The 27,781-nt window shown below is 44.4% G+C and overlaps 2 protein-coding genes across 3 annotated transcripts; one reads left to right on the top strand and one right to left on the bottom strand.

Moving 5' to 3' along the window:
• The first annotated feature begins 261 nt into the window (after positions 1 to 261).
• On the top strand, positions 262 to 16,866 carry snx3 (sorting nexin 3). Its single transcript, XM_008299245.1, has 4 exons — positions 262 to 461; positions 13,545 to 13,640; positions 13,951 to 14,075; positions 16,026 to 16,866. Exons 1-4 carry the CDS (start codon positions 297 to 299, stop codon positions 16,129 to 16,131), a joined length of 492 nt encoding a protein of 163 aa, XP_008297467.1. The 5' UTR covers positions 262 to 296; the 3' UTR covers positions 16,132 to 16,866.
• Positions 16,867 to 18,743: 1,877 nt separating this feature from the next.
• On the bottom strand, positions 18,744 to 24,710 carry nr2e1 (nuclear receptor subfamily 2, group E, member 1). 2 transcript variants are annotated; one of them, XM_008299243.1, is made up of 9 exons: positions 24,650 to 24,710; positions 21,980 to 22,125; positions 21,177 to 21,264; positions 20,581 to 20,816; positions 19,941 to 20,087; positions 19,653 to 19,749; positions 19,379 to 19,528; positions 19,125 to 19,230; positions 18,744 to 18,906 (listed from the first exon to the last, which is right to left on the bottom strand). In XM_008299243.1, exons 1-9 carry the CDS (start codon positions 24,708 to 24,710, stop codon positions 18,744 to 18,746), a joined length of 1,194 nt encoding a protein of 397 aa, XP_008297465.1. The 2 variants fall into 2 exon arrangements, with proteins under 2 accessions (XP_008297465.1, XP_008297466.1); XM_008299244.1 differs by having other exon boundaries at positions 24,683 to 24,707.
• Between the last annotated feature and the right edge of the window lie 3,071 nt (positions 24,711 to 27,781).

Raw genomic sequence — 27,781 nt, 5'->3', positions numbered from 1 at the left:
CAAGTTAGCGCCAGTAAAGAACGGAGCAATACAGGAAGTTACGTAATTTACCTTCAACATAAAGTTTACACTTTGACTTTTTAATCCAAACAACGACAACATCACGTGGAAAAGTGAAAAACACAAATCATGGTATCATTACGCACATAAAATATTGCACGTTTTCTCACAAAATCTTTCACTACACGACCGCCACGTTTGTCAAATATTTAATTGTGAAGGGCACCAGCGGAATATACATATGTGTACTGTGGCTAACATATCACGATCTGTAGCTGCTAGAAGGACAGGGAGAAATGGCTGCTGATGCCATAGCTGACACAAGAAGGCTCTTCACCAAGCCTCAGAACCTAAATGATGCTTATGGACCTCCGAGTAACTTTCTAGAGATTGACGTGAGCAACCCTGAGACGGTCGGGGTCGGCAGAGGAAGATACACCACGTATGAAGTCAGACTGAAGGTGAGCCTGCTGTAACAAGTGCTAATGACGCTAGCTTCCAAGCTAGCTACCTAAGCTAGCTAACCTGTCTTTTTTTCGGTCAAAGAAAGTTTTAACTCCTTGACATTAGGGTTGCTTCCATCAGCAAGACGCGTGTGTAACCACAGAGTCTATATTTAAATGTATAAGTGATTAAGTAGTGTGAAGGGTCTTTGCAATAACGAGTTAGCCAACGCTTGCTAGCACGCTAGCAACGTTTGTCTGGCTAACAGTGGTTGGCTAACTGACATTACACTAATTATTAGTTACTGGTGTTAGCGTTCCGCTGAAGTTATTTGACTAAGTGATAATGAATACGTCTTCGAAACGTTTTGTCAACAATGTTAATAAGTGCTATTGACATAATATTGAGAATGTTTGCGTTGACGGCCTCGTGAACGTTTTCATCGCCCTGGGAGGGAAGACAATTTGTTTACATTTGCCTCCAGTGTGTCTCTACAGTGGCGTAAGAGTGCAGCTGCTCCACCGGTTCACACAAGCATACTGTCTGCAAATCAAATGGGCTGATGTAATCTCTGTATGAGATAAACACACTATGATCAAATAATCTCTCTACAAAGTTAACGGCTTCCTGAACAGCTCAGAGCTGGACTCCAGCCACACCTCATTTTCTGACTGCAGAGTCTAGATAACAGCATCGGTCACATTTGTGTGAAGCTCTGCTTGATTTCACAAATGTTCCATCAAAAGCCAGCTACAGTAGTATGCTGTAGGACGGGCCTAAAGGAGAACGTCATTGCTTGAGTCAGCTTCTCTGGAATTGGAGACAGGATGCAATCCGCTGCCTGATCCTCTCCAGCTTCAGCCACCCCCCAACACGTTTCCTTCCTCCAGCTCCAGTGAGGAACATGCTGGGGAGAACAGCTCCCTTCATTCTCAGAAAACATCCTGTCATCCACTTGGAGCCGACTTGGTTGTTGGTCATCATGCTTACATAAATGCTTTTTAAACGTGTCTTATGCTGTTAGGTAATACTTAGCAGAACTTTGACATTACAATTGAGCAACTAGTGAAGAGTGTAACGATTAGACCGTCCTGGAAATTGCAAAACACGGATCCTGTGTGGGATTTTCACAGGCAAAATCACTCAACTTCATGGTCGAGGCCAAAGCGGGCTAAAAGTGATGTTAGACTGATTCTGAGCTGTGCTGGTGCTGTTTTTCAAAGCACATACAGAAGACGATCACACAAAGTTATGTAAAAAGAAAAAATACACTAAAGTTTTGCTTACCAACTTTTTCTCAAGTTTTCAAACATGTCACATGACCTCCATTTGCATATTGTTTGACGAGTTGTCATCCAACTGAGTTTGTCATGTGAAGCTCAGTTATAAAGTCAGAATAGATGAGAAACAGGAGAGGTGCTCAAGACAAGGAAAAATCTAAATATCTGCAGTTCAGTTACAACTCAACAGGATCTGCTTGAAAGCTCCAGAGAAAGGAACTTAAAGTACCTTCGTTTTTTTTTACTTTTTCCCCCAATTGCTATTTTTAAAAAAAAAAAATTTCAAATGACAAGAATGAACTGTGGAATGTGTTTAAATAAGGTGTCGTCTAGGGGCTCAGTTTACTTGTTTTTTTTTTTTTTTTTTTCAAATGACAAGAATGAACTGTGGAATGTGTTTAAATAAGGTGTCGTCTAGGGGCTCAGTTTACTTGTGGTAAAATACAAGTCTTAATTAAATATGTAGAAGCAACAGCAAAGCAAATAGGTTTATTTTAGTTTATTTAAAAGCCAACCTGGTAGCTGCTGCCTTAAACATTAAGTCCAGTTTGTATTATTCTCTTTACACCGTTTTCTGGATAGATTCATATTTTCTTTTTAAGGACCTCTTATTTTCCGTGTGTCATTTCAGTCTTTACGTACAATTCTGTGTAATTGTCGTGCGTGTTTTTAATATGCAGGCTGAGCTGACGGTCTAAAACTGTCAGGCAGTCACTGGGCTCATCTGATTGTCACTTCAGTTAACTGACACCCCTGTAGTTAGCGGCCTGGAGTATTTAGATTGGTTACCAGCCCTCAAGTATTTCATAGTTTCACTTTACCTTAAAGAAAACGGGTTTAGAGGAGAGAAGCCGTCTCCAGGCATTAGCGTTGAATATAAGGCTACTGTACTTGATTAGCGTGTAATAATTAGCATATGCGTGTAATCAGCATTATTGTGCACTTCATAGCCCTGTGTGACCCTGCTTTGCATAAGACCACAGAAGAAGCGGCGCATCCCTCACTTCTCAACAAACGTGGTGTCAACTTAGCTTTGCTTCTCTCCTTCTCCTTTCTTCAGCTTTCTTTGGGAGCATTTTGCTCCATCTCCAGCATTTTAAGAGCGTTAGCCACAATGCCTGGCCTGGAATGCACGCTGTTTGCTTTGCTCTCTTTGTTTTTGTTTGTCATCTTCTCTATCTTTCCTATAATTTTACATCCTGCTTTAATTTGATCACCTCTTTACGACGTACAGTTTCTGTTTATAACCTTTTCTCCTGTTCTCATCGCTGCCCCGTTATCCACCCCGAAATCGAGAGAGCTCTTGTGGCCGCACTGAGAGAGTCTGCCTAATCCCCTCATTGAGAGAAGAGAAGAATGAAACAGGCCAGGGTGTGGGGGAGCTGGGGCATTTACTCCCCATCCTCACCCCCCCCTCTACCTCCACCCCCACCCATGGGAGGGCAGAAAGCCACCCCCTCACCAGTCTTCATCCCGTTGCCCACTTATCCTATTTCACTCCCAGCTGTGTGCAGTCAGTTGCCGAGCTCATGGTATGGTCGCTATTGTGCCTTTGATAACTATATAGGCTGAATAGTTGCTGTTCAGTGTAAACACCACAGCCATGGCCTGTTCCTACTATGAAATTGTAATCTATCAGCATATTTGTACGTCCGTGAGTCACTGCTAGCGTCTGGATGTTTGCAAAGTTAGCAAACGCTGAAGCAAACCGTTACAGGGCTGGATTATCATGCGAGAGCGTAACTTTTTGCAGCGGTCGTGACACATTTGACACGGTCACTCGTTGACAGTCAGGCCTGCATTTAGTGTTTAAAATCAATGGGATCAATCTACTTCTTTCAGTCAGCTCTTTTTTTTTTTTTTAAAGAGGTTCTAGCTAAGTTCCTTCGAAAAAGGAGGCGTATGTCTCATTTCGCCTGAGCAGACTTGTAATGTCCAGGGTCACGTTGAAACACTGGATTTCTGTTCTCATCTAAATCCCTTCCTTTTACGTGTAATTTTTTAAATGGCTTATCGACCACAGGAAGCTGCTGGGCTCGCTGGGCTGGTGTGTTTTTTTTTTTGCTCGTCTCTTCACATGTTTTTCATGCTGCTAATGGAGAGAGTTATTTTTCCAAGTCCTATCATGTCACCTTAATGGTTTTTTGGTTGTTGCTTGTTTGGAGGACATACCCACCCCACCACCACCACCACCACCACCAGCCCTCCAAGCAGCATAGTGTATTTGTTTGGACCCTCAGCAAAGAGAGGATTGGAGCTGGGGTGTGTGTGAGAGGGGGAGAGAGGGGGAGAAGGGGGTGATGGGTATTATCAAAATTTCTTGTTTTTAGTTGGTTCCCATCTCATCCAGAGAGCACATTCAGAGGAGCGAACTTTGGGATCTCACTTTGTTTATGGATAGGAGTACATAAAAGGGCTCTTATAGCTCTGTCTCTCACTCTCGCTCAGTCTTCTACCCCTCCTCTTCTCTTCTCCCATAGCTTCTCCCTCTCTCTTTCTTTCTCTTTTCCATTTGGGCACTGGGGCGGGGGCCTTTGGTCATTAATAAAATGGGGAGAGATGGGGAGTGTGTGTGTGAGTGTGTGAGTGTGTGTGTGTGAGTGTGTGTGTGTGTGGTGGTGGGGGGTAGGTGGTAGGTGGGGTGGGGGGTGGGGGGGCTTGTCAGGCACAGTCAAGTGTAATCCAAAGTCTACAGCATCCTCTTCGACAACTATTTTAATGGAAATAGGGAACATATTGTATCAAGGCTACCATATCCTACTTGAAATGACAGTATCAAAAGTGGGAGTTGATACTATGGCAACAAAGCAGCTTTTTGCCAGCTCGGCGAGTCGGAGAGAGGGTAGGCTGTCAGGCCACAGGGGCCGGCGAGCGAGGGAGCGAGGGAGAGAGTACACGGAGAGGCGAGAGCAAAAGACCCAGAGCCCCAACGCTTTTGTTACCAGTCCTTTTTTTCCCATTTTGGAATATGATGCAATGAGATGGTATTATGCTGCCATTTTTAATGCCATTATTCTGAAAGGAGACTATATGGGGGGGGTAAGACGGGGGCATGGGGGAGGTTTAGGATGCGCACTCTCAAACTTGACTTAATCCATCCTGCTAAAAGCTAATGCATGGTGGCCTTGAACTATTCTCTCAGGAGATGAGTGATCTTTGTCCCCTCTCTCCCTCGCTCTGTGTCTCGCTGTTTTTAAGGGTTCTGCCTCTTTTCAACCCATTTTCAATGAGCCTAAGGTATTGTGTCCCACACATTATGAATCACATGCTCTTCCTATGAAGCATAGATTGCACCTTGTACACTCATAATTGAAAGTGAAGCTAGGAGACCTACTTTGATGTAGGTACATCTAGCTTTATGCTCCTGCTTTTTTTTTTTTAAAGGTAGAATATTTCTCTTTTAGACTTCTGCTTTTAAGGCAGCCATTAATTTCTCGTTTGTGTATTTATTTTCTGTTCTTTAAGTTTAGAAAAGTCATTTGTGCCTCCTGATAACTTTATTTTCTTCCTCTTTTTTTCTGTTCCTAAGAAAGCAGAAGAGGCAGCGTGTGCTTTTTTTTAGTGAATCAGTGAAATGCTGAGACCCGACTGGTTGTGGGCCGGTCCCGTGTACCAGTCACCACAGGGGCCAGTAAGTTGAGACACCGGGCCCTAACCTCTAACCAGCCGTGAAGAGAACAGAGGCCGAGGAAACCTGATCTTTGACTCGTAGAGCTCTCACGCACCGCCTCTTTCTGTGTGTGAGAGAGAGAAAGCGTGAGCGAGACCTCTCATTTTTCAGTTGTCATTTTCGTTCCTCCCCTCGTCCTGCGAGGCCAATCTCTTAATCAGAGGGTTTGAGAGGGCGAGGGAACTGAAGGGCCAGGTGACTTTCTTTCCTTACGCTCTCATCGCTCGCTTCATTGTCTTGAGATTAGCGGTCTGGGTTCGACTATGTGTGTGCAAACAGGCCTGAATGCTTCGGACTATTATATTTACATTGTTAACTGTGTGACTGGTCAGACCGTGTACTTAACACCTGTGCATGCATACTTTATGTGCGCCAGTGTGTGCTTGCGCGTGGTTAAGTGTTTTCTGTGTGCACATGATGGGATTAGAGTCACGGCGGTGGCAGATTACCTGTAACTGTGATCTGTTGTGGTGGGGATTAACTTTGCGGCGCTCCATGCTGTGAGGTAACATGACGCAGCGGGGACAGAGCACGGTGAGAGCAGAGTGGAGTTAATGCTAGAGCACTGGGGCGATAAAGCTAAGATAATCCACTTTTCCTGTGACCTGAGAAAGAGGAGGAGTGAGAGGCTCATTGACAACTTCACCTGGAGAGAACTTGAAATAAGTGGGGAAAGGGGAAGTTTTCAGGGTTGGTGAGTCACATAAAGCCTCAGTGGGAAAGAGGGAGTGGCGCAGATTGTACCCTGAGTAAGGAAATACTCCTATTAGCTGTCACCTTAACCTGATTGTGTCACCAGCTTTACTGCTGTCATAAATGAGACCTTATTTTGCTAGTTTTGAATCTTAAGAATTATTTTTTGTTTTTTGCACGTACAGTCCAAACGGTTCAGATCATTCAATGCAAAATAAAACAATGGATGCTAAGTTAACATGCAGGATGTTGGTGTTAGTTTGAACTGTGTTAAAGATGCAGCTCTTTTAACATAGTGTCCAGTATAGTTGGGTGATTGAAGAAGTATATCGGCTGCCGGTGACTGTTGGATTGGTTGATTTTCTTTTTAATGAATGGTCTCCTCCTTTGGAACAGAGATGGACCAGTTATCGTCCAGGCTGATTATTGGGCATTTTTACGATCATCTCTATTGTTATAGCTAAATTAAATGCGCTGCTGTGGGTCTGATGCAGCCGCCTCTCTCTCTGTAGTCGCTCTGTGGTCTCGGCAGTTTTTCTACCAGAGACACAACCTGCAAAAAACGGAACAAGAAACCGTCGCCACAAGCCGGGAAAACAGCTGCTTTCACAGCGGCTGAGGCTACGATGACGACTAGCGGCTAAGTTAGGACGGAGACACAGGTTACCCCGCAGCAGTGTCTGGAAAACAATAACTGGTCATGCTTTAAGATACGGACCTTTAGTAGGCAGTAGAGGTGACAGAACAGACAGACTGATTACTGTCAATCAGCATATCTCTCCTATTGCTGGCACACCTGTAATGTTCCTTATTAGTGGAGAAGCGTAGCTGTAAATGACAGGTTTTCTGCTTTCACATGTAGTTAATGGATAACCTGTCATGTATATCAGATCCAGATATTGGTTATCAGTATCTCTTGATTAGTACCAACTGGCATCAGTATCGACCCTGAAAAACCCACATCCCTGCTTTAGAGTGTACCTCGATAAATATTCCCCTGTGAAGTGGAATTTAAAGCTAAGCTAGAAGCTGGTAGTTGCTTGTGAGAAGTAAGTTAGCATCTCGTAGCTGCAGCAACTGGGCAGTACATGCTGTTAGACGTGATTACGTCACTGTTATCAGCCGTAAAGGGTCACGATAGACCTACATTTCAGTGCAGCAGTTATCCAGATGCTGTGGAACGTGTTCACCGCTACAGAAATATCGGCCCGCTACATGCAGCCTTACAGCGGTGTAGCTCTGCCTGTCGCCATCACTGCAGAGTTGGTCCGGACAGCAAAGGAAGAAGGAGCCCTTCAGACCTGCCTATGGCAATCCCATGTTTGTGTGTATAAGAAAGAGTGAACGTGAGGTCCAGCTCTATAGTAGATAGTAATAGTAAAAAACTGAATTTCGGTATGTGGCAGTCGATGCTAATATCACAGATGTTTCTGGATCAGTTAATGCACCGACGAGCTCACGTGTGATTGTGTGTATGTGTGTGGACCCCAGGAAAAATAGCCGATGCTTATGCTGGTGCTAATGGGGATCCTAATAAACGAGAAATGAGAAATGTGGCTCAGGGCTGACTGAGAGTCAAGAGTTCCAAGTAGCCTGAGGTGGATGGATGGAGAATCTTATAGTTATATACTATGGACAAGCTTAGTTTGGCATGTGATCTTCTTTTAGAAAGAATAGTGCAGGTTTCGTCATTAAGGGTCCCAAGGTGTAAGTATTTTAATTTTGAAAGTCTAGTCCCAGCCTTCCTGTCCCGTCTCACGCTTCCCTACCTGCAGGCTGCTCAGGTAGCTCGCTGTGCTAGTAACTATCCTTGTCATTTAAGTGCCTCTCCAGTGAGTCTCTCAGCCCGCTGATGGACTCCATCTCCACCATCTTGACCTGTAGCTGACGATGATAGTCCCTGTACTGGAGCGCCATTTCAACTAGAAGCTCTGGCAGGTAAAGAACCAAGCTCACCAAGGCCCCAGAGCAGAGCACGGTCCCCGTAAAAGCCACTCATGATGAGGTAGCTGTCTGCCTCTGGGAGCTGCAGTCCAAAGTGTCAGAATGTGGTCTGTGTTTGGCATAGAAGACCCACTGAAGAGGAACCTGGGCGACATGTTTGTCAGGAGCATCTTCAGGGTGTCATTTAAAAAGAAGACATAGCAGCAAGCAGAGCGACATCCTAAAAGAAGCATCAGAGCAGGAAAGATATAGATCACCACTTCCTGTCTGAACGTTATGAATAGAATCAGAGCGAAAACAGGATGCAGAGATTTATGAGTTTGGCCCTTAGTTTGGAGCAAAGCGGCCATGTTTTATATCCAGGCACAGCTTAGCATGTGATTAGCCACAATAGCGCCACTGAATCTGTGGAGAGAACTTGGATTTGTATCGTAGACTGTGATTCTGATCATGTTTTTTTTTTTTTTTTTGGTCAAATTGCCCCCCAAACACGCTCACCTGTTTGTGTCAGATATTATATTTGGAAGTTATTTTCATGGAAAACCCCGTCTGCCTTAAAACTAGCTGAGATGTGATTCACCGTTGCCTCCTTTAAGCTGTGATAAGACTCCTGTGTGGATGCACAGGTGTTCCTGCCAATACTTAGCTGGTCCACTTGAGTCTGCCTGAAGGCCTCTGTTCTATGTATGAGTTTTAGACCCGGTTCTTTTGTTGAAGCGGTCGGAGGAAAGTTCAGGTCTCAGATTAAACAGTTTATTCAGTCACATGGAAAGTTTTGCAGCGCTGGATTCAGACAGAGACGAATCTCATGTCCAGTTTTTCTGGGTTCAGGTTGCAGATATCTTCTATGGCTGGGACTGACCCGAACACAGGTTAGACTTATACGCTGCCGAGTTTAACTGGCCGCTTAGCAATGTCGTGGACAGGTGAACCTCTTCTGCACTCTGTTCACATCCTTGAAATTTGATGAGCGACATGTGTCCACCCACCCATCCATCCATCCATCCATCCATCCATCCATCCATCCATCCATCCATCCATCGTCTCTACACCTTAATCCTCACGAGGGTCATGGGGGCCTAGAGTCTATCCCAGCTGACTCAGGGTGAAGGCAGGTTCACCTGGACAGGTAACCAGTCTATCACAGGGCTACACTTAGAGACAGACAACCAAGCACACTCACATTCACACCTACGGACAATTTACAATCACCAATTAACCTCAGCATGTTTGTGGACTGTGGGAGGAAGCCGGAGAACCCGGAGAGAACCCACGCTGCACGGAGAGAACATGGAGACTCCACGCAGGAAGATCCTGGGTGTCCTCACCGGGACGCCGACCGGCGACCTTCTAGCTGTGAGGCGCTAACGGTGCTAACCACTGAGACACCTGCAGCCCTCAGTAGAAAAATACAAAACAGAATCATAGGCTCAGTGGAACAGATTCAGAACACGTAACAGCTCAAAACATAATTAATTATAACTTTAGATTCAACTTTATTGTCGTTGGACGGATTACAAGTACCAGGACAACAAACTGTAGGTTAGCATCTAACCAGAAGTGCCAAAGACACGCTGCAGAGCGTTATCGACAGCATGCACAGTATGTTACGGTATGAACGGTGTGAACAGGGTGCCATGAACACACCTACAGATCTACATGTTCTTCAGGTTTGGGGATCTGGCAAACTCCACGCAGCCCCTTGCAGACCCTCGTGTAACACCAGCCTCAGAACGTGTGAACCTACGAGGTCCCCAATGCTCTGCAGCTCAAGCACACCAGCTCGCCTACAGCTCTGCTCAAACGCTGTTAAATGATAATAATCCACTCCGCACATTGGCAGGTTGTAATCCTGGAGTAATCCAGCCGTGTTTTGAGGCTGTCATCAGTACACTTTAGTTTCAAGGTGGAAATGCTCAGCCGTGGTGCTGACTGCTCATTTCACTCATAACGCTGTCTTCTCACAAATAATAGAAAAAGAAAAACACCACACAGACGTACCACGGCAAAAAGCTTGATTTTCACCAGAGAGGCTCCTAAAAAAAGAAGAAAGAAAAAAGGGCTGCCAGACTGAACTAACTGAAGGTATAGCCTGATTGATTAATTGATGGAATTTCACACAACCAGAAACGTAAGCACACAGTTCCAGCTTCCATCACTCAGTCTGCAGTTTGATGAACAAACACATTCGTATCATTAAACAGGAATATTCTCATTGGAGGCAGTTACATACCAGATGACTGCAAGAAAAAAATATTCTACATGATTGTACACCAGCAGAACATTTCCTTTACAGTAAAACATGAAATCACAGGCAGCTCCCTTCATCAGTGCCAAGATTTCAACAAAGCAGTTTGTTCTTTCCCTCCAAATTTGGGTGGGATCCATAATTTTGAAGCCCGAGAAGAGGACAGAGCAGAGAGGGAAGAAAACCAATCCCTGTTTTCCTCATTGAAACCCCACAAGAGGAGACTCAAGGGCACAAAATCTGACTTATTTTTGCAGATCAAGGGAAATAAAGAGGAAAAAGACTGAAAAGGAGAGACCATGAGAGCGAAAAGACCACTCCTGGTCTCCCTCCTCCTCAATTAGTCGTGCACAGAGCAGCTGAAGCTCCCAACCTCTCCAGTTTTTCTGCTCTTCCTTTATGACCACGTACGCCCCCTCCTTTCTCCTTTGTTCAGCCATTTACTCAGCCTTCTAGTTAACTCTCCATCCCCTCTACCGCGCACAGTCACAGTCGTCTGCTCATCGATCAGTCTGCTGCTTACGCTGTATTCAAGCTGCACCTACTTGCTCAATTGCTTTGCTCTTGTGATTCCTTCTTCCATGAATTCTGACCTTCTGTGAATGTGGCCTGCCAATGAAATGCTCATTCATTCCCTCCTTGTTTGTACATTGTCATGGGATGGCCATGTGCTGTCAGGACTAGTGAAGAGGTTTGGCATTGTGCTGTTTGCTTCAGTGTTCTCTGTCAATGTCGAAACATCTCCCCTTTTTAATATGAAATTCACTCTCAAGTGCTTGTCAACAGCAACTTAGAATTATGCACACATCTGTGCATCGGCGTACACGAGCACAGAAAAATTGGCAAAACATTCTGAGTGCGACAGACCTTGGTGAGCAAAACATAAGTGAACTTTTTTTTTGCGCCTGGAGGCCAGTTTCAATTTTTCTATTCAGTTTGGTTCAATTTGAAGGAGTCTTTGTTTTTTTTTCTCCTCCTTTTTTTCCCTTTTAATAAAGTCAGAGTAGATAACACAAGGCTATGCCCAAAACCACTGCAATAAAACCTTTCACTCTCTCTTTTTTTCTCTCTCCCTACAGCTTTCCAAGTGATAATTTTCTGCTATTTATACCATTGCCACAGAAAGTACAAACCCCAGTTTGGTTTGCAGCTTTTAAATTTGTATTCTGGGACGTCTTTAAACACGTTTCCAGTCAGCGGTTGAGTAACCGTCTTACATCTTGTTGTACCCGACGGCTAGCCGTAGCCACGATGCTGAGATGTCACCTACTAGTCTTTGGCTTAAACAAACCTCATTACAGATGTACTAATTACATCACCAGAGACAGATCCTGTGCTTGATAAAACATGCAAACGTGTTCCAGCTTGCTTGAGATAATGGAGTCAGTTCAATGAAGTGTTTTGTTTTTATTATGAATTCATCTCCTGATTATTTTAATTAATTTGCTCTATAAAATGCCAGAAAACGGTCACAGTTCTCTGAAGCTTCAGGCTGATGGCTTCAGATCGATTGTTCAATCTGATCAAGAACCTACAACAAAGCTAACAATGGACAGTTACCAGAACACTTTTAATTGTCTGTTTATCGACAAATCGATCAGTTGTTTCAGCTGTAAACTAAAGCAGGAAGCGTCTGTTGTTCGTGACACTGTTTGTGCAGCATCTCTTAAATCTAATAGTCAGCATGCATCCAGGAAATAATGTAACTGGAGGTCAAACATTTAAATGTTTTTCAATGTAAATCTTAGTTTGAACGTGTGCCGTAGCACCAGCTGCATGCCAAAGATCTGATCCTAGTTCTGCAGCAGGATGAGGATGAACAAAGGCTGAGAATCAAACTGGGTAAACTCCACTTCACAGCCCTCTGAAGCAGTAAGATAGATTATATATATAACTCAATAACTGTCCCACAGATAAGCCAGATGTTGTGCTGTGTTAGCCAGATGATGGGTCAGCAGTCCCCTCAAACATGGCTGACATGGTTTCACTTTGTTTATTTCCAAACAAAGTCTCAGACCAGTGATCCAAGAATATGTAGAATTTAAAGATGAGCAACCAGATCACTGAGACGCATTTAAATCATTCCACATGTGCAGTTATTACATAAATAAATCAGAGTTTTGTGTGCTTCTGTATTATTCTGTTTATTATTATAGTTATTGTAAATGAGAATTTGTTCTCAATTAACCCCCCTGGTTAAATAAAGGACAAATAAATCCATTAGAAAACAGCAAAGGCTACATGTCGGGATAAACGTTGTGCAGCGTGTCTGGCCGAGGTGTCGTGGTTTTAGACGTTCAGGACAGCCGAGCTTTTTCTGCCTTTATCTCATGCGGTCACGTTCTACGTCTGTCCCACAGTGAATTCTGAACTAAAGCAGGACTTTAAAAAAAATACAAAATCACTAATCATAATTGCGATATCGCTCAGAAAAATCAGAAATACATATTTTCCCCAAATCATCCAGTCCTATGAGGGACCCTCCTGCGATGTGATCCTACCGGTCATGACGTAGACGTTCCAGTTAGAGAGAACTCAGTTGTCCTCGTGGCTCAGACACACCCATCCTCAGGTCTGGCCTTTGTTTTGATCCTAACTACTTAACTGTGAAGTTTTCTGCCTTCATTTTGCACCGTTGAGTTGACAAGCTGTCGGCAGGCAGACCTCCGAGCACTCGAACCAGCTTCTGGTTGTTCCTGTAACAGCAGCGGTTGTCTGCAGGACCACATGTTGTCATGATCGCACACAGACACGAGGGCAAAACAGTACAAGCTGCTTTGTGATGGTAGGAAACTGCAGCATGTTGGACGTGAGCGCTGCATAAACACTGTCAGAGCTTCAGCAGGGTGCAAATAAAGGAGATGGCTGAGCAACAGTTCTGTCAATTAATTATTAGTCATTTATCAAGACAGCATGCAAAGCATATTTCTGACATCTAAATTCTGAAGATGATGTTGTTTCTTTACTAAATATATAAAATATAGATGTTAACTGTGATGCTTTAAAGAGCAGCCATGTGCTAAGGAAACATAAAAACACATTCCTGCTGTCCATACACTCCAGGATGTGATGATGTGGGTTTAAAGAATCTGTCCTGAGCTCTGCTTTCTTAGTTTTAACTCTCCACTTACCTCGTGTTTTGTTGAGGTTATAGAATATTATTCCATCTGAATAAAAGCTGCGAGTGTTTTTGGACAATTGCTTTATCGAATCAAGGCGACTGTGAGACGTGACACCTGTGCCGCTCTGCCCTTTGTGTCCACAGACCAACCTGCCCATCTTCAAGCTGAAGGAGTCTTGTGTACGGAGGCGCTACAGCGACTTTGAGTGGCTCAGAGCGGAGCTGGAGAGGGAGAGCAAGGTGAGGCCACGGGGTGACGCCGACACAAAGGCGGCTGAGCTGTTGATGTATCAAAGCAGCACATTGACCACATGTGCAGTGTTTTGGTATGAGAGAGAAAGAGAGATGTTGAAAGAGCTTTTGAACTCCTGTGGTTTGTTCGGGAGCATTTCCCCCGTCTGAGCCGAGTCCGTCAAGTTTTTTTTTTGCTTCAGAAATGACACAAAAATGTTTCAGCAGGATCTTATTGTGTTAGACTGTTTTGCTGTGTTAATTGTTAGCACTGAAGCCGTCTTTAATTTGTCTAACTGGCGGTGCTTCGTTGTCTCAGGTGGTCGTACCGCCGCTCCCAGGAAAAGCTCTTTTCCGGCAGCTTCCGTTTCGAGGGGATGATGGCATATTCGATGACTCTTTCATCGAGGAGCGGAGACAGGGTCTGGAACAGTTTCTCAACAAGTAAGCCCGTCTTTCTCCCTGTTTCCCGCTGCTTGGCCGTGAGGTTATTCTCCACACTTTCTTCTGCAGCTGCAGCCGTTCTCATACTTGGGCCTAAGCGAGGTATTATTTTTACTCCGAAGAACAATAAAACACTTTGTGCAATAAGTAGCTTCAACTTTTTCACTTCTCTTCACATTGTTAACAAACTGAACTCGGAGACAGGCAGGTTTTTTTTTTCCTCCTCTCCCTATTCTCCTTAATTCTCTTTTGTAATTACCTCGCAAAGGACAAGAACAACCAAAGAGGACTCAAGTGTGCACCCCCACAACATCGTTTTTCCCACATTTGTTTTGTTGTTGATGTGTAATTTATGTTAATTGCAGCTCAAATTACAGCGCGTGGTTCCATGGGATGGTGTGTGCACCTCTGCTTATTTTTGATCCAGCATGTGCTCGTTTTCAGCTGTGGAACAATAAAAGTTACAGTGTGATTGTAATTATTTGCTTTGATTGCAGACTTGGCCATTATCTTTGTTTCATGTGCAAATGCGCCAATGTTTCCTGTTGGAATATTAAGTGTGCAAAGACAGTTTTTGAAAATTAAAATCTATAAATATGCTTTTTTAAAAGGAGATGAGAATGTGTTGGTAATTAAGATTTTTCCCCCCTTTTGCTTTCTGTGAATGAAGCCGCGCCGTTGATCATATTATTGTTCAGGCTTAATCGCGGCCGACGTGGCTGCCGGCATTGTTTCGTCTGTGATTGAGAGCATTGTGAAGAGGAAATGTTTTCAAAAGCTAAACATGATTGTCGCAGTGAAACAAGTGAGAAGGAGGAAAAGAGACGAAACCGTCAGGTTTTGATTAGACGAGTAAAAAAACAGAATTCAGGTAGAAGAGCAGGGCTCGGATCCCAAAGCAAGGCCTTGGGGTTTGAACGTGCTTCTGTCCTCCACGCTCACGTTTCCAAACCTATCAAACGGAGGCTCGATCTGTCCGGTGACTGATCTGGTATTTGACCTGCCAATCATTCCCTGAGCTGCTTAATTTGTCCATCAGAGGTTAAGATGCATACACATGTTATCATGTTGATCTTTTCTAAGTAATTTATTCTATAAAAAATGTCAAGTTTGAGGGTCTCAGGTGCACAAGCTTGTTCTCATTACGTTTTTCTTGCGTCATCTGGACGGGCATTCAGGGAATGAAGATAAAGTGGCTTTAACAGAGGAAGCGCCGTCCCAAACATACAACTTGTTCCTTCAGAAGTAATGACATCCAGCTGCAGCGGAGGTGATGCAAAGCGCAGGTTGATTTAAGTAGCAGCAGCCCACATGGGAGTGGAGGTCCATCACCTTAGAGTCAGGAGAGACGTGCTGGTTGAAGGCTCCTGTGGGCCTTTTATTCTGGTGGTGGTTGTTTTTTTTGTGCATGAGTTTCACTTCCCTGTGATCTTATTGCTGCTCCTCCACAGTCAGAAGCCCGTAAACCGACGTCTGTTCTGTGTGGAGCGTACAGGAATTACTTTTAAATGTAAATACTGAATGAAGTCAAACACTGCCAAATAAATGAATAACCAACTTTCTTAAATGATTTCTGATTTATTTCACACGATGACACTTTAAATGAAGAACAGCAGCGTGTTGTGCAGTGAGGTTGTAGTTCCACACCGGGTTTAAAAGGTTTGATATGAACATTTAATCATCAGGCCTTTGTCCGTTAACATCGGCGTCACGATTTGTTTTGCTTTTCATAAAAAAAACACAGATTCCTGAAATATTCCTCCATAAACGGCTTGAATGTTAAGTGAACTCACTTCTTGCACAGGCTTTCAGAAGCTTGTTTCCTCCAGTCGTTGCTGAATCTTTCTCAGATTTCTACCTTTTCAGCCCACTGCCGTTCCTGCTCAGCCGTGTGTGCCTCTGTGTTCTGCTCAGGTGTCCAACCCACCTTTCTGCTCTGTTGTGTTTCAGAGTGGCCGGTCACCCTCTAGCCCAGAACGAACGATGCCTGCACATGTTTCTACAGGATGAGTCCGTGGACAAGAACTACACCCCATCCAAAGTCAGACAAGCCTGAAGGAAAAGAAAAGAAAAGAAAAGGTGGCTGCGCTCGGCCTGGTCCGCTTCGGCCCGGCTCAGCCTCGCTTTGCCCGACAACCCAAAGCTCTCTTCACTGCTCCAGGTTTCTCTCAAACAAAAAACATTTCAGTGACAACTCGTCCCTCCCCACGCCCCCCTAAAGTAATATCGTTCACTGCCTCTTTTAGTTTAATTAGTTCCCTGATCGGTGTTTGTTTTCACTTTCTAATTGGAGTCAGGAATGTTCGACACATAACTGTGGTTGAAAGTAATTTATAGTAATTTCTCTTTATGTCTGGAAATGCCACTAACATGGATATATTATGTATTTATCATTTAGCGATGTCTTGAATATATTCCTTTATCTAGTAACATTAAATGAGCGTTCTATGTATGCAGAGCTCTTGTAATGACCCACAGCGTTTGCCATGCAGTTACTGGCATGTTGCTCACCATAACTAGCAGCTAAACACACACACACACACACACACACACACACGGACACACATCTGATGGGCCTGAAATCACGCTGAGTCGATCCTCTATTCAAAAGGAAGCATGTGTGTGTGTTTGTCAACCAGCACCTGCCCAATTATCACCACGATTTTCTAGCGAGAAATTTCCACAGAGGGAACTGCAGTATTTCTACTGGCTATATGCATTTTGAGATTTGTATACTGCTGTGCCATTTTTGTTTATTTTGAAGATTTTCCAATAAAATAGGTGAAATGTCGACACGCATACGTACATTTGTTGATTTGGACTATTCGTCTGGGGGAACTGCTGCTGCTGCTGCCGGTGCAACTAGTTCAACTCTTGACATCCTGACATTGATTAATCAATAAACACACACGACCACAAAGACGTTTAAGGCCTGTGCTGATGCCGAGAGCTCGTTTAAACAGCCCTGAGTTTTAATTTAGAACCAAACCAACTGCTTCTGACAGGAGATAACTCTTTATAACAAAGGTGCAGCGCTAAAATACAACTCGTGAGGATCTAATGCATGAATGAACACAGCATGTATTATGTCGACCGTTTAATGTATTATTTATTAATGAATGTTAATTAGCACACATCAGATTGGCCGCTGTGAAAGCAGAGTGCCTGTTTATTCTCACTTTTAGTTTATTTACATGAACTAATCGTCTGCAGGTTTGTGGTGAGAGAACAGAAGTCGTGTGTCTTACCCTCAGCAGTCACTGTTTAACAGGAATGTGGCCCTTTTTTAAAAACTCATGACATGTCTGCATTTTAATGTCTTTTTAAAGACCTGAGTGCCTCCCTGTGATGACATGAGGACTGTTGCTTCATGCACTTTGTATTTGAGCCACCAGCTTCCTCTTTGCTGTGAAAGCATCGATCCTGCCTTCTTGTGTAACTGGGAGGCAGATAAACTCATGTAAGGGGTAGCTGAGGCACCAGCAAACCACATTAACTCAGGGTGATTTTTCCTTCATGATGAGCAGCAACACGTCCTGCTTTCAATCAACAAGTCATTCAGCCTGTGTTTGATGTCCCGTAGCTCACAGTGAGGACAGTCAGATGCCAAACACCGGCGGAGACGAGCTTCACACTGCAGCTGCTAGTTTGACTGTACGTCTATGAAAACTGTTTCATTCAGTGTCTTTTTTTATTCTCTTCGGTTACAACTCTAAACAGTTATAACTCCACATATTTACAGCAGAATAAAAACATCACGGGCCACACACACACACACACACACACACACACACACACACACACTCACACACACTCACACACAGAAAGAATAAAACATTTCCAAGTGCTGAATATGATTTTATCCAGTGTTAGTGTCTAACTTCACAGAGTCGACCTAGACATGTTGAAGGCTGCGCCTCGGACGGGACACACCGACACGGACAGACAGACAGACAGGAGCCACTGAAACACGAACACCGTCTCCAGGTGGATGCAGGTGACAGTCAGGAGGCAACGCAACGCTCGTCCTCTGAACAGTCTCCTTCCTCCGATGCTTCAGGGCTGGCACCTCTTCATGGTTTGGTTTCAGCACCGGATCGAGGAACAGCGACTCCCCCTCCCCCCCATTACGCATGCGTCATCTTTTTCTTTTTTCTTTTGTTTTTTTTTTTTTTTCTTTCTTTTTTTTGGTTTCCTCCGTTGGGATTGAACACAGCAATAAAAGATTGAATTGGTCGTCAAGCTCATTGGTCTCACAGACACTCAAACACATCTTAATGTACAGTATTTCTGTCTCTGTCGGACTCGCCAGGTGCTCTCCACAGTCTGCAGGTGAGGTTCAGACAACACAGAGTGCAGGTTTTATCAGCATCATACAGGCAGTTCTCTAATGACACGCTAATCCTGAACTAGAGCAACTGTTAACAGGCTAATTGGTGATCCGGCTGTGTGGCACTCTTTGTTTCCGCGGAGCCTCTAGGCCTAAATAGGCTACAGTAAGACAGCCTAAGAGATTTGTGCTCAGCAAAATGTTCAGCCCACGGCTACAGCTGCTATGATTTGACACTCTGTCCGCTGCTGGGTGTGTGTGTGTGTGCGTGTGTGTATGTGTGTATATGTGTGTCTGCAAGGGCCTTCACAGCTCCAGTCTTTTGTTTTTTTCAGTATTCATATATCGCTGGACTTGTACATGTCGGAGAGGAGCCTGGTGATGGGCACGTTGCCGATGGTCTTTTTGAAGAACACCTCCTCTATGGTGGACGGGCTGACGGAGCGGAGAGCCGGCAGCAGCAGGAGCAGCTTGCCGAAGCGACAGGGCTGAGTGGGGTACCTGAAACACATGACGAGGGTCAAAAGCAGCCTCGTGGTTTGTTTTTTTCCCTCTCTGCGACACCACGCGCACACTGTTGTCCAATTAGCGCACATCTGTAACGAGTAGCTGAGCCGCATCTGTGCGCACCTGCAGAATTACAGCGAGCGGCTCGGTGCCTCATTAACTTTATAATGAATGTGAGGAGCTGCGGGAGATGCGTGGAGCTTGGTGCGTACCTGGTGTGTATGTAGCTGTTGAGCGTGAGCTGGGCCTCGTCCTGGAGCGCTGCGATGGCGCTGGCGTTGCGAAAACTTCTCAGCTCGGTGCTGCCGTGCGTAGGAACTGTAAGACAGGCAGGACTGTAACTATATTTAACTCTTGCTCTGAAGTCCCCATCGCTTCTCCAGATGTGGTTTTAGGCATGCAGAGGAATCAGCTCCGTCAGTGGCTCTAAACACACATGATGCTCTGATAAGAGAGAGCTACTCACCAGCTTTGAACGTCACGATGCATTTCAAACACGCGAACTCTGTGGCGTCAAGACGCATCTGCCTGAACCTGGTCACCACCTCCTGAAGTGCTTGAATCTCAGACATGATCTTGTTCATCCGCTGAGACTCCGTGTTTTCAGTGTTCATCCCTTTTTTTTTTTTTTTTTTTGGATAAATATAGAAAACAAAAATGTCACCATTCAGGATAAAAGTGCAGCTCAGTGATGTTTCCATTTGCAGCTCATTAGTGTTCACATAAGCTCTTGTACCAACCAGAGACAGCGAGAAGAGTCGTGGAGTCCACAGGGATGGCCCACTGCGCGATGCCCAGGACGAACAGTTCCCTCCACGCGTCCTCCAGCAGAATGAGCTGTGAACCAAACCAGGAGTTCTTTTATTTAAGCAGTTCCTGCGTAAACATGGCATGGCTCCATGTTGTTTGAAGAAGTCCCAGTTTGTCACGTTATATCTCACATTAAATAGATTTATGGGGCCCTGCAGCGGGAGATCTTATTTAAAACGCTTAAAAACTCTCCTTCAGCCCTTCAGTCCAAATCGTACCTGATCAGATAATGGCAGGGTGGAGAAGGCGGGAACACTCTTCGCCCACTTGATGCTCATGAACAGGAGGCGCGCCGCCGACTCGCACACAGACTCCGTGGCCACCTCGTACAGGTACATGGGAGTGCCGCTGACCTCGTGGGGATACTAGAGAGAGAAACGAGCATCATGGTCACCACGTGTCACTTTGTGTTCTAATGAAACAGAGAATGGGGAACAACAAAGGTCAAATTCCAAGCCCCAGCACCTGGTTTGATCATTATTAGTGTTGCTTGTGGTGGATTTACGGTGAGAAATCTGATTGGCGGATTTGTGCTTCTTACAGGCTGTTAAATCGGGACAAGAATTTCAACTTCTAACCCTCAGGAGAAAAAAAAAGAAAAGAATAATCCTATAAAAACATTTGGGAAGTCTATAATACAAACATCATAAACCATTAAGGAGCTGCACATCTGAGAAATTAAAAATTATTATTTTTTTAAATAAAATAAAAAATAAAATACTAAAAAAGGAACCAAGAAATAATTCTGTAATTACGCATGATTGATATCACTGAAAGGCACCAAAATAAACCGTGTTAGGATTTCTAGTTATAAAATAATGCAGATTGTTTAACACTAGAAGTCACAGCCCAGCTCACCTTCGGGGTCGGTTGCGCCAGACCCACGATGGCCTGTCTCTCGGGCGTCGTGGCCACTGTGCTCATCTCCAGGTTGTGAGGCTCCAGCTGCGTGACGGTGGTGAAGAAGGGCGGCCCGGGCAGCGAGGATCCGGGGAAGTGTGTCGAGGAGCCGTTCACCTCTTTGTGGCCCCTGAAGTACAGAGCGACCTGCTTGCGGATGGTGGACGTGCGGGGCCCCCTCTCGTGCTGAACGGCTGTGGAGCGGGACACAGTGAAGGAATGGTTTCTGTCAGGGTAAATGGCTTCTTTATTTACTGCAGTTTCACGGTTACGACTCATTGAGCTATAATTGTTTTCTAAAAAATATAAAATAAAATATAAGGACTCAAAATGCAAATGTTCTGTGTGACAGAAACAAGTGGCTGTAATGAGTTTCCCACAGAGTGTAAATAATGTCAAACAAGCTGAGGGCAGGTAGCCTAATTATCAGCTTCTTTTGAGCCTTGATTAACAGCCCTTAATGCACTTTTCCATGCGAGCTGCCCACCTCCAACCCAAACTCCACAGCATGGCGTTTCTGTGCTCAAAGTGATAATTCAATTAAGCCCATTTACCGTCTTTATTCATGTTCACTTCCAGACACTTTTTCAAACGGCACGCTCGGCACTGGTTTCTGTGAGTTTTGTCAACGGGACAACCGCCCTGTACAGAGAGGAGGAGAGGGGGGCGAGGAAAGGAGAGGGAGAGGGAGAGAGAAGTGTTACAGCTTCTGGTTAAATGTCTATTAGAAAGCTTCTTGCTATTATCCTCCTGGGAGGCCAATCTCCAGGTGAAAGATCGAGCTATTATCTTGATGTTATGGACCTGCTCCCCTGCGGCTCCAGAGCAGTTTCATCCCGAGGGATAAGTACTCCATCCCGCCCTCTGCTGCCTAAATCCTCCGAGGCATCACATTAGATTGGATTACACCTGATATATTACAGCAGCGAGGTGTTTAGCCCAGTACTTAATGGTGCAGGCATGACACAATTAGGTTCATCAAGGGAGACTTAACACAGCGCCACAAGGGGAAAAAGCAAACAGAAATCTGCGCGTAAAATGCGCATTTCGTGCGTAAAGCTGGTAATGCTTTTTGGATGAAAACCAGAGACTTGGTCTTTCTGTGGAATAATGCAGTACCGGCTGCTTAGATTATTTGGGGAATGTAAAGAAATTATTAGACACCACTGTGCACCGAATGCTCACTTGATGTGATATCTTTGGTTGCTTGTTTCTCCACCTTTCCTGGATTTCCATGAAAACGTGCCAAAAACAACAAGATCGAATGCGCAGTTTGCCACAGCTAATTCAGGCCCGTGTGTGAACCACAGCAACACCAGTTAAGGACTGAATTAAATAAACCACACGGAGGCCTTACCTGCGATCCAGATTTGCAGACGTAGGTCCGGTTTCTGCGGATGCTCCTCTTAAAGAATCCCGAGCAGCCGTCACAGGCGTAGACGCCGTAGTGTTTCCCTGAGCTGCGGTCGCCGCACACTTTACACGGGATGTCCAGAATCCGACCTGGAAGAGGCCCAAATGTCAATTAGATTGCATGTTCCCCGAATCATCAAGCACTGGAAGACACTCGGCTCATTTTTCAGATGATAAAGCCTGACGGTGAACACGGTGTTGGGTTCAGAGTGTGGATCTTTTTCAGAAACAATTCACAAGTTGACAGAAAATCATGGCTTCAGAATTTTGCGATTCAGTCACGTGAGTTTCTGTTAGATTAACTCTGGTCGTGTAGACATTCAGTAATAACAAATACACTGGAGCAATAAAAACATCTTCCAATAAATTACTTATTTTTGTCTGACAGCCCCACAGAACACACACACACACACACACACACACACACACACACACACACACACTGGACAACACCCCGCGCCTCGTCCGACCATGACCATGGGAATTCAGTGCACACATTTCAAGAATAAAGTCCGGTGGGAAGCGTCATATCTGAGCTCTCTAAGACAATGGCCTGAGGGCGCACAATGGAGACATTAGGGGAAAGTGTTAACTTAATGATTTTCCCCCATTGAACCTCGTCTGACTGCCTGGATCTCGACAAGCTGCCAACTCCACTTCATAATGGGACTCGACAGCTGCTTTATCCCACAGGTCTATAGGCCCCAGGATTAGGGAGTGACACTGCACCATGAGAATAATGCGCACCAACTCGTTTCACCAACTCAAATGAAGTGTATGTAAATCGACCCTGGTGTAGATGAAAAAAATGTGATTTTTTTGTGAAGATTTTGTATTCAAATCTCTTAAAAAGAAGTATATTTGTATGCATATGAGGGAGGCTTTTTTCTCCTTTCTGGAGGGAAACGCCGTCTATGTAATTACACTGACGTTTTGCCACCTGCTCATTGATTCACCAGTGACCCGTCAAAAAGGGTAGCATGGGAATAACTACTCAGCAGCAAAAACAATGACTTCAGTGGAGAGTTATAGGACTTCAATTGGCTGTTTATTGAGAATCAGAAGGCCGTGGAGGCTATTTGACTGTAGGCCACAGCCGTGTGGTTCCTGGAAGACTCAGAGAATCAGTTTGGATGCAGCGTTTATGTGCGTAAAGAGTTTATTTATGAGCGAGAGCTCCAAGTCATCTTCTCATCAGGGGAGTAATTTGTGTAAAATAAATCCCATGGGTAGGAGAGGGGAAGGGTAAAAATTAGCTTTAGTTTTAATAATTTAAAAATAATAATTAAAAAAATGTAAATATCGTATTAGATGGACTTACACTGATATTTAATAAACCAAATCCAAGCAAGTCAAGTTCATTTGCGCGCTCCCAAAGTTGAATTGAACCAAAAGAGGAACGAAAGTGCAGAAATGTCCAAACAAAAAAGCTCAAAAAATTATTACACTGTGGCTGCTGAGAGTCAATTAAATAAAAATGAGACACAATTTTGTTGTGAAAGGGGGAAATGTATTTAACTTCCCACTGTGGGGGTCCAGTGCGTCCCCATTGTGTGCAGTAATTGCTTGAAGATATATGGCATATTGTATTAACGTAATCACCATCAAGGAGAGAAAAAAAATGCTGGAAATTCAGTTTAACTGAGAAAAGGAAACGTTTCCTCTGACCGTGTGAAATGCAGCTGATTCAGAGCTTTTATTGTAATTTAAAATGTAGTTCTTATTTACAGCAGCTGAGCAGATGGAGATAAAACAGAAGCAACAGTTTGGCTTCGTTTCTGATGAAAGATATTAAAAGAAGCACAAATGTAAATTTAACTTAAATGTTTAGAAGCAGAACAACTGCAGAGTTTCGGCCTTTTATTACGATCACAGTTGGTTTCATTTGAATTCCCGGTGAGGCCTAGAGGCAGAGCTGCGGAGATTATTCATTATTATTGGCTTACGATTAGATTTTAAACCATAAACCTCAAGGAAACCAAAAACTACATAAAAAACTCCATCATTTAATCTAAATCCATGAACACATTTAAGGTAATTTAATTTAAAATCTCCTCCAGCAGCAGCAGACGTTCTGCGCGCACGCACTGAGACAGAAAAGCGTGAATTTGTCCAAAAGATTTCGCCCAGAAAATACTGTCAGACCTGAACGTTCTGCCTTCAGAGATGAAATCTGTTTACTGCGTCTTTTAGCCTTTTAACTGAAAAATGAAATTACAGGCAACAAGTGGCATCAAGTGGGAGGCAAGTGGGGCTCTTGAGGAGGAATATTCGGAACATGGATGCAGCTTATTAGGCCTGTTTTCTTTATCTTATCCATTATCTCTTTAAAACGAAGGCACATATGCAGAAATAGATTGGTTTGCTCATCAGGCGCTTTGATTATTATCCGAGTTGGAAACGGACGCGAGCCTCGGATCAATGCGCTCGTTTTGTTTTTTGTTTTGTAAGGAATAAACGGACTTCATTATTGTAGCGGAGCTCTGAGGACATGAGAAATATCAACTCGTGCTCAAACATTCAGCACTAGTTTTTCTTTTTGGTTAACTTTCTTTTCTCCAGCCTGCTCCGTGCCAGGCCTGTTTGATTCAGCGGGCAGATGAGTGAAACTTACTTGATTTGACATTCAGAATATCCAAACAGCCACTTGTTGAGCCGGTGGGTTTGCTCATCATGGATCCTTGATATATATTTATAGACTTTTAAAGTGAAAAATGTCCTCCTTCTCTTGCTCTCGGTGACAGAAACAGTCAGATCTGTGAAAGCGCAACACTTTTCTCGGTTTCTTTCACCAGCAGCGATGACATCGGCCGAACTCCGGAGCCCAAACTTGACTCAACCTCCGATCGAACAACTCCCAGAATCAAGACACGCGATTGCACATTGCATCAGCGGCTCTTCGGCACGCAGGGACCCGACCTGGAAGCTCCGGCTCACGGCGACAGCAGCCCTCCAGCCCCGGGGCAGCAGCAGCCGGTGCACAAAGTTGGAGTTGTGGTGGGAAGAAAAAAAAAGAAAAGGAAAACCTGGAGCGCATCCGATGGTGCCAAACCGGTGGGGAAAAAACAGGAAAAAAAGGTAAGAAATGTCTGTATTTTCTGACAAGTGAAAGCTTGTTAAACCCCAGAACACGATGTGACTTTGTGGTGCGAGTTCCCCTGAATAAGCCTTGGTAATATTTATGAGAAGTGTCAGGGGGAGGCTGGAGGGTGGAGATCTCCACTTCCTTCATCCACTTGGCTTTCTACTCCAAACTCCAGCCTGACGTCACTGGCGTGTGAGGGAGTGTGTGTGTGTGTGTGTGTGTGTGTGAAGTGCCTCATGGATCCAGAGCCACTGCAAACAACAGAAGAAAAAAAAACAAAACACGTGTTGCATGTATGTTTTCTGCAAAATTAAAATTCGCTCCACAGATTCGCGCATTTACGCACCAACACTGCTGCTAATAATAAACACTAGTCAGCCTGAACCTTGTCCAGGAAAATAATATAAAAGGTCACAGCACATTTTCGAAAAGTGCAGAATAAAACTGTGTTTATGGATCAAAGTTGAGACGGTGCAGCTGAGAACCTGCAGCCATGAGCGGTGTGAATACTTCCAGGACTGCTGAGGCATGCGCGCCACTAATCAGAGGTTATTACGGTGCTCAGGGGAGGGAGGTGAAGTGGGGTTCAGGGGGGCTCAGACCCTGAGCAGTGTCATGCTCCTCTTTTCCTGCACCAACACAAAAACATTTGCTTCCACATACAGTCCTTCAGATTGGAGAAGAAGAGGCCGAGCCGCGCTGCAGACACCGATCAGTCAGAACCACTGGAGCAGATCCAACGGAACATTTCCAACGTGTTGCTCATCAGCGGGGATCGTAGACTCCCAGAGATGACTGAATAATGTAGCACTGTAGAAATATTAGCTCTTTTTTTAGTCCATCCTATTTTCTCTCTCAGGGATGTTTTGTTCCGTCTCTGTCAGTTCAGAACCGTTTCTGAGCTTCTTTCTGAGCCTCCTCGGTGTCGTTTCAACCTGTTGCAGGTGTTTCAGCAGCTCCATCCAAAGGGCTTCACATGAAGGTGGTCAGTGTGGAGTCAGAGCTCACCACATGGAGGGAAACAGACACACTTATAGGAGATCTGAGGCAAAGACAAGGAAGGAAAAAAAGACGGAAGCTAGTTTTTCAAAATCAGTTCAGTTCATAAAAATAATCACTGATCTGTGACTGTTTCATTCAAACAGCAGAGCGCGTTGGACAAACAGGAGATATGAATGAGAACATGAAACATCTCGTTTGTCCTCAGCTCTGACTTCTGTGTTTGTACTTTATGACATAAATCATCCCCTCCATGGCCCACAGCAGTCTGCCTTCAGACTTTTACAGTTTTAATGCGAATCAATTTTTATTTTTCTTACATTTACTGTTTATTTTTCTTTTTTCTTTTTTCTTTTTACCAAACATTTCAACGCTACAGATTAGTGCACGTTCATTTCGTCCAACTACATTATTATTATTATTATTATTATTATTATTATTATTATTATTTACAATCTCTCTAACGGTGGTGATTAAATGGGTTTACAGTCTTGCTCCCAGCAGCCCGTCTGCTCACTGGTGTCGGTGGTTCTGGACACCGGGCGGGTCCGTCCGTCCGTCCGTCCGTCCGGAGGGTCCCGCTCACTGACACCCTGACCTTGACAGCTTGCTGCGCTTTCGCCGGGTAACTCCAGAAATCCATATTCTGTTTTTAATTGTGTTCATTCCCACGGTACACTGAGGGCCATATGGACGCACAAAGTGTCGATTTAAGCGGACAGGGGCGAGGCGGAGAGGCGTAGTTAATTGCAATTAGCCATTGTTGTGTCTTTCAACCTGCCCTTTAGCTGAGCAGCTACTGCTGGAGCCTAACAAGCCCGAGGAGAAATCACAGAATATTCCTTTGATTTTTTTTCTTCTTCTTCTTTTTCCTGAGGGACACACAGAGAGCTGGTGGCCTCAGTGGGAAGTTTAAAAAACTCTCCTACAAAGAGCTCACATATGAATGCTGTCATCATGTGGACTCATTTCTCCAAACTTTTACATGTTTTTAAAGGATTAAGCCTCTTTGTCACAGCAGCAAAGAAAAGCTAAATTATACACCTGTTTAAAAAAAAGGGACAAAAACAGGATATTTCTTAATGAAGTCATTTGATCGCCATTACACCAGATCAATAACATTTTCAGTTATTCCTGAGTGCACATGTATGTAGTGTGTGTGTGCGTGTGTGTGTGTGTGTGTGCGTGTGTATGTGTGTGTGTGTGTGTGTGTGTGTGTGTGTGTGTGGGTGGCTGCTGGGGAGGCTGAATGGTGAATGTGTGACATAATCTCCTTAACTCGTCCTAATCCTCGTCATTCACTGATAGCCTTTACACAAATATAACCAACATCATGGTTGCCGGGGCTGCCTTCTTTCACTTTTTTTTGTATTAGTGACTCTCTTCTCCTCCAACAGTCAATGAAATGACGCGAACAAAAGGGGGCAGTGGATTGTGTATCTGTTTTCTGAGGAGCTCTGCATCAGTATGCGGATACTTGACATGCTATAGGATGGACTTTAACAACCAGAAACGAGCGAGAAGTCACCGCAAAACAATGCAGAGACTATAAACGTGTGTGTGTTGAATATCTGGAGGAGTTTGTGGCAAAACACCTGGAAAAACGCATCTAACGTGTCCAAGCGCATCCCATGTGAAGGGGACGGTGTTGGAGATGTTCGC

The sequence above is a fragment of the Stegastes partitus genome, unplaced genomic scaffold (assembly GCF_000690725.1).
Source record: "Stegastes partitus isolate 25-593 unplaced genomic scaffold, Stegastes_partitus-1.0.2 Scaffold1395, whole genome shotgun sequence".
Classification (NCBI taxonomy): Eukaryota; Metazoa; Chordata; class Actinopteri; family Pomacentridae; genus Stegastes; species Stegastes partitus.
The sequence above is the reverse complement of the archived record's forward strand: the minus strand, read 5'-3'. Positions and strand labels throughout refer to the sequence as shown.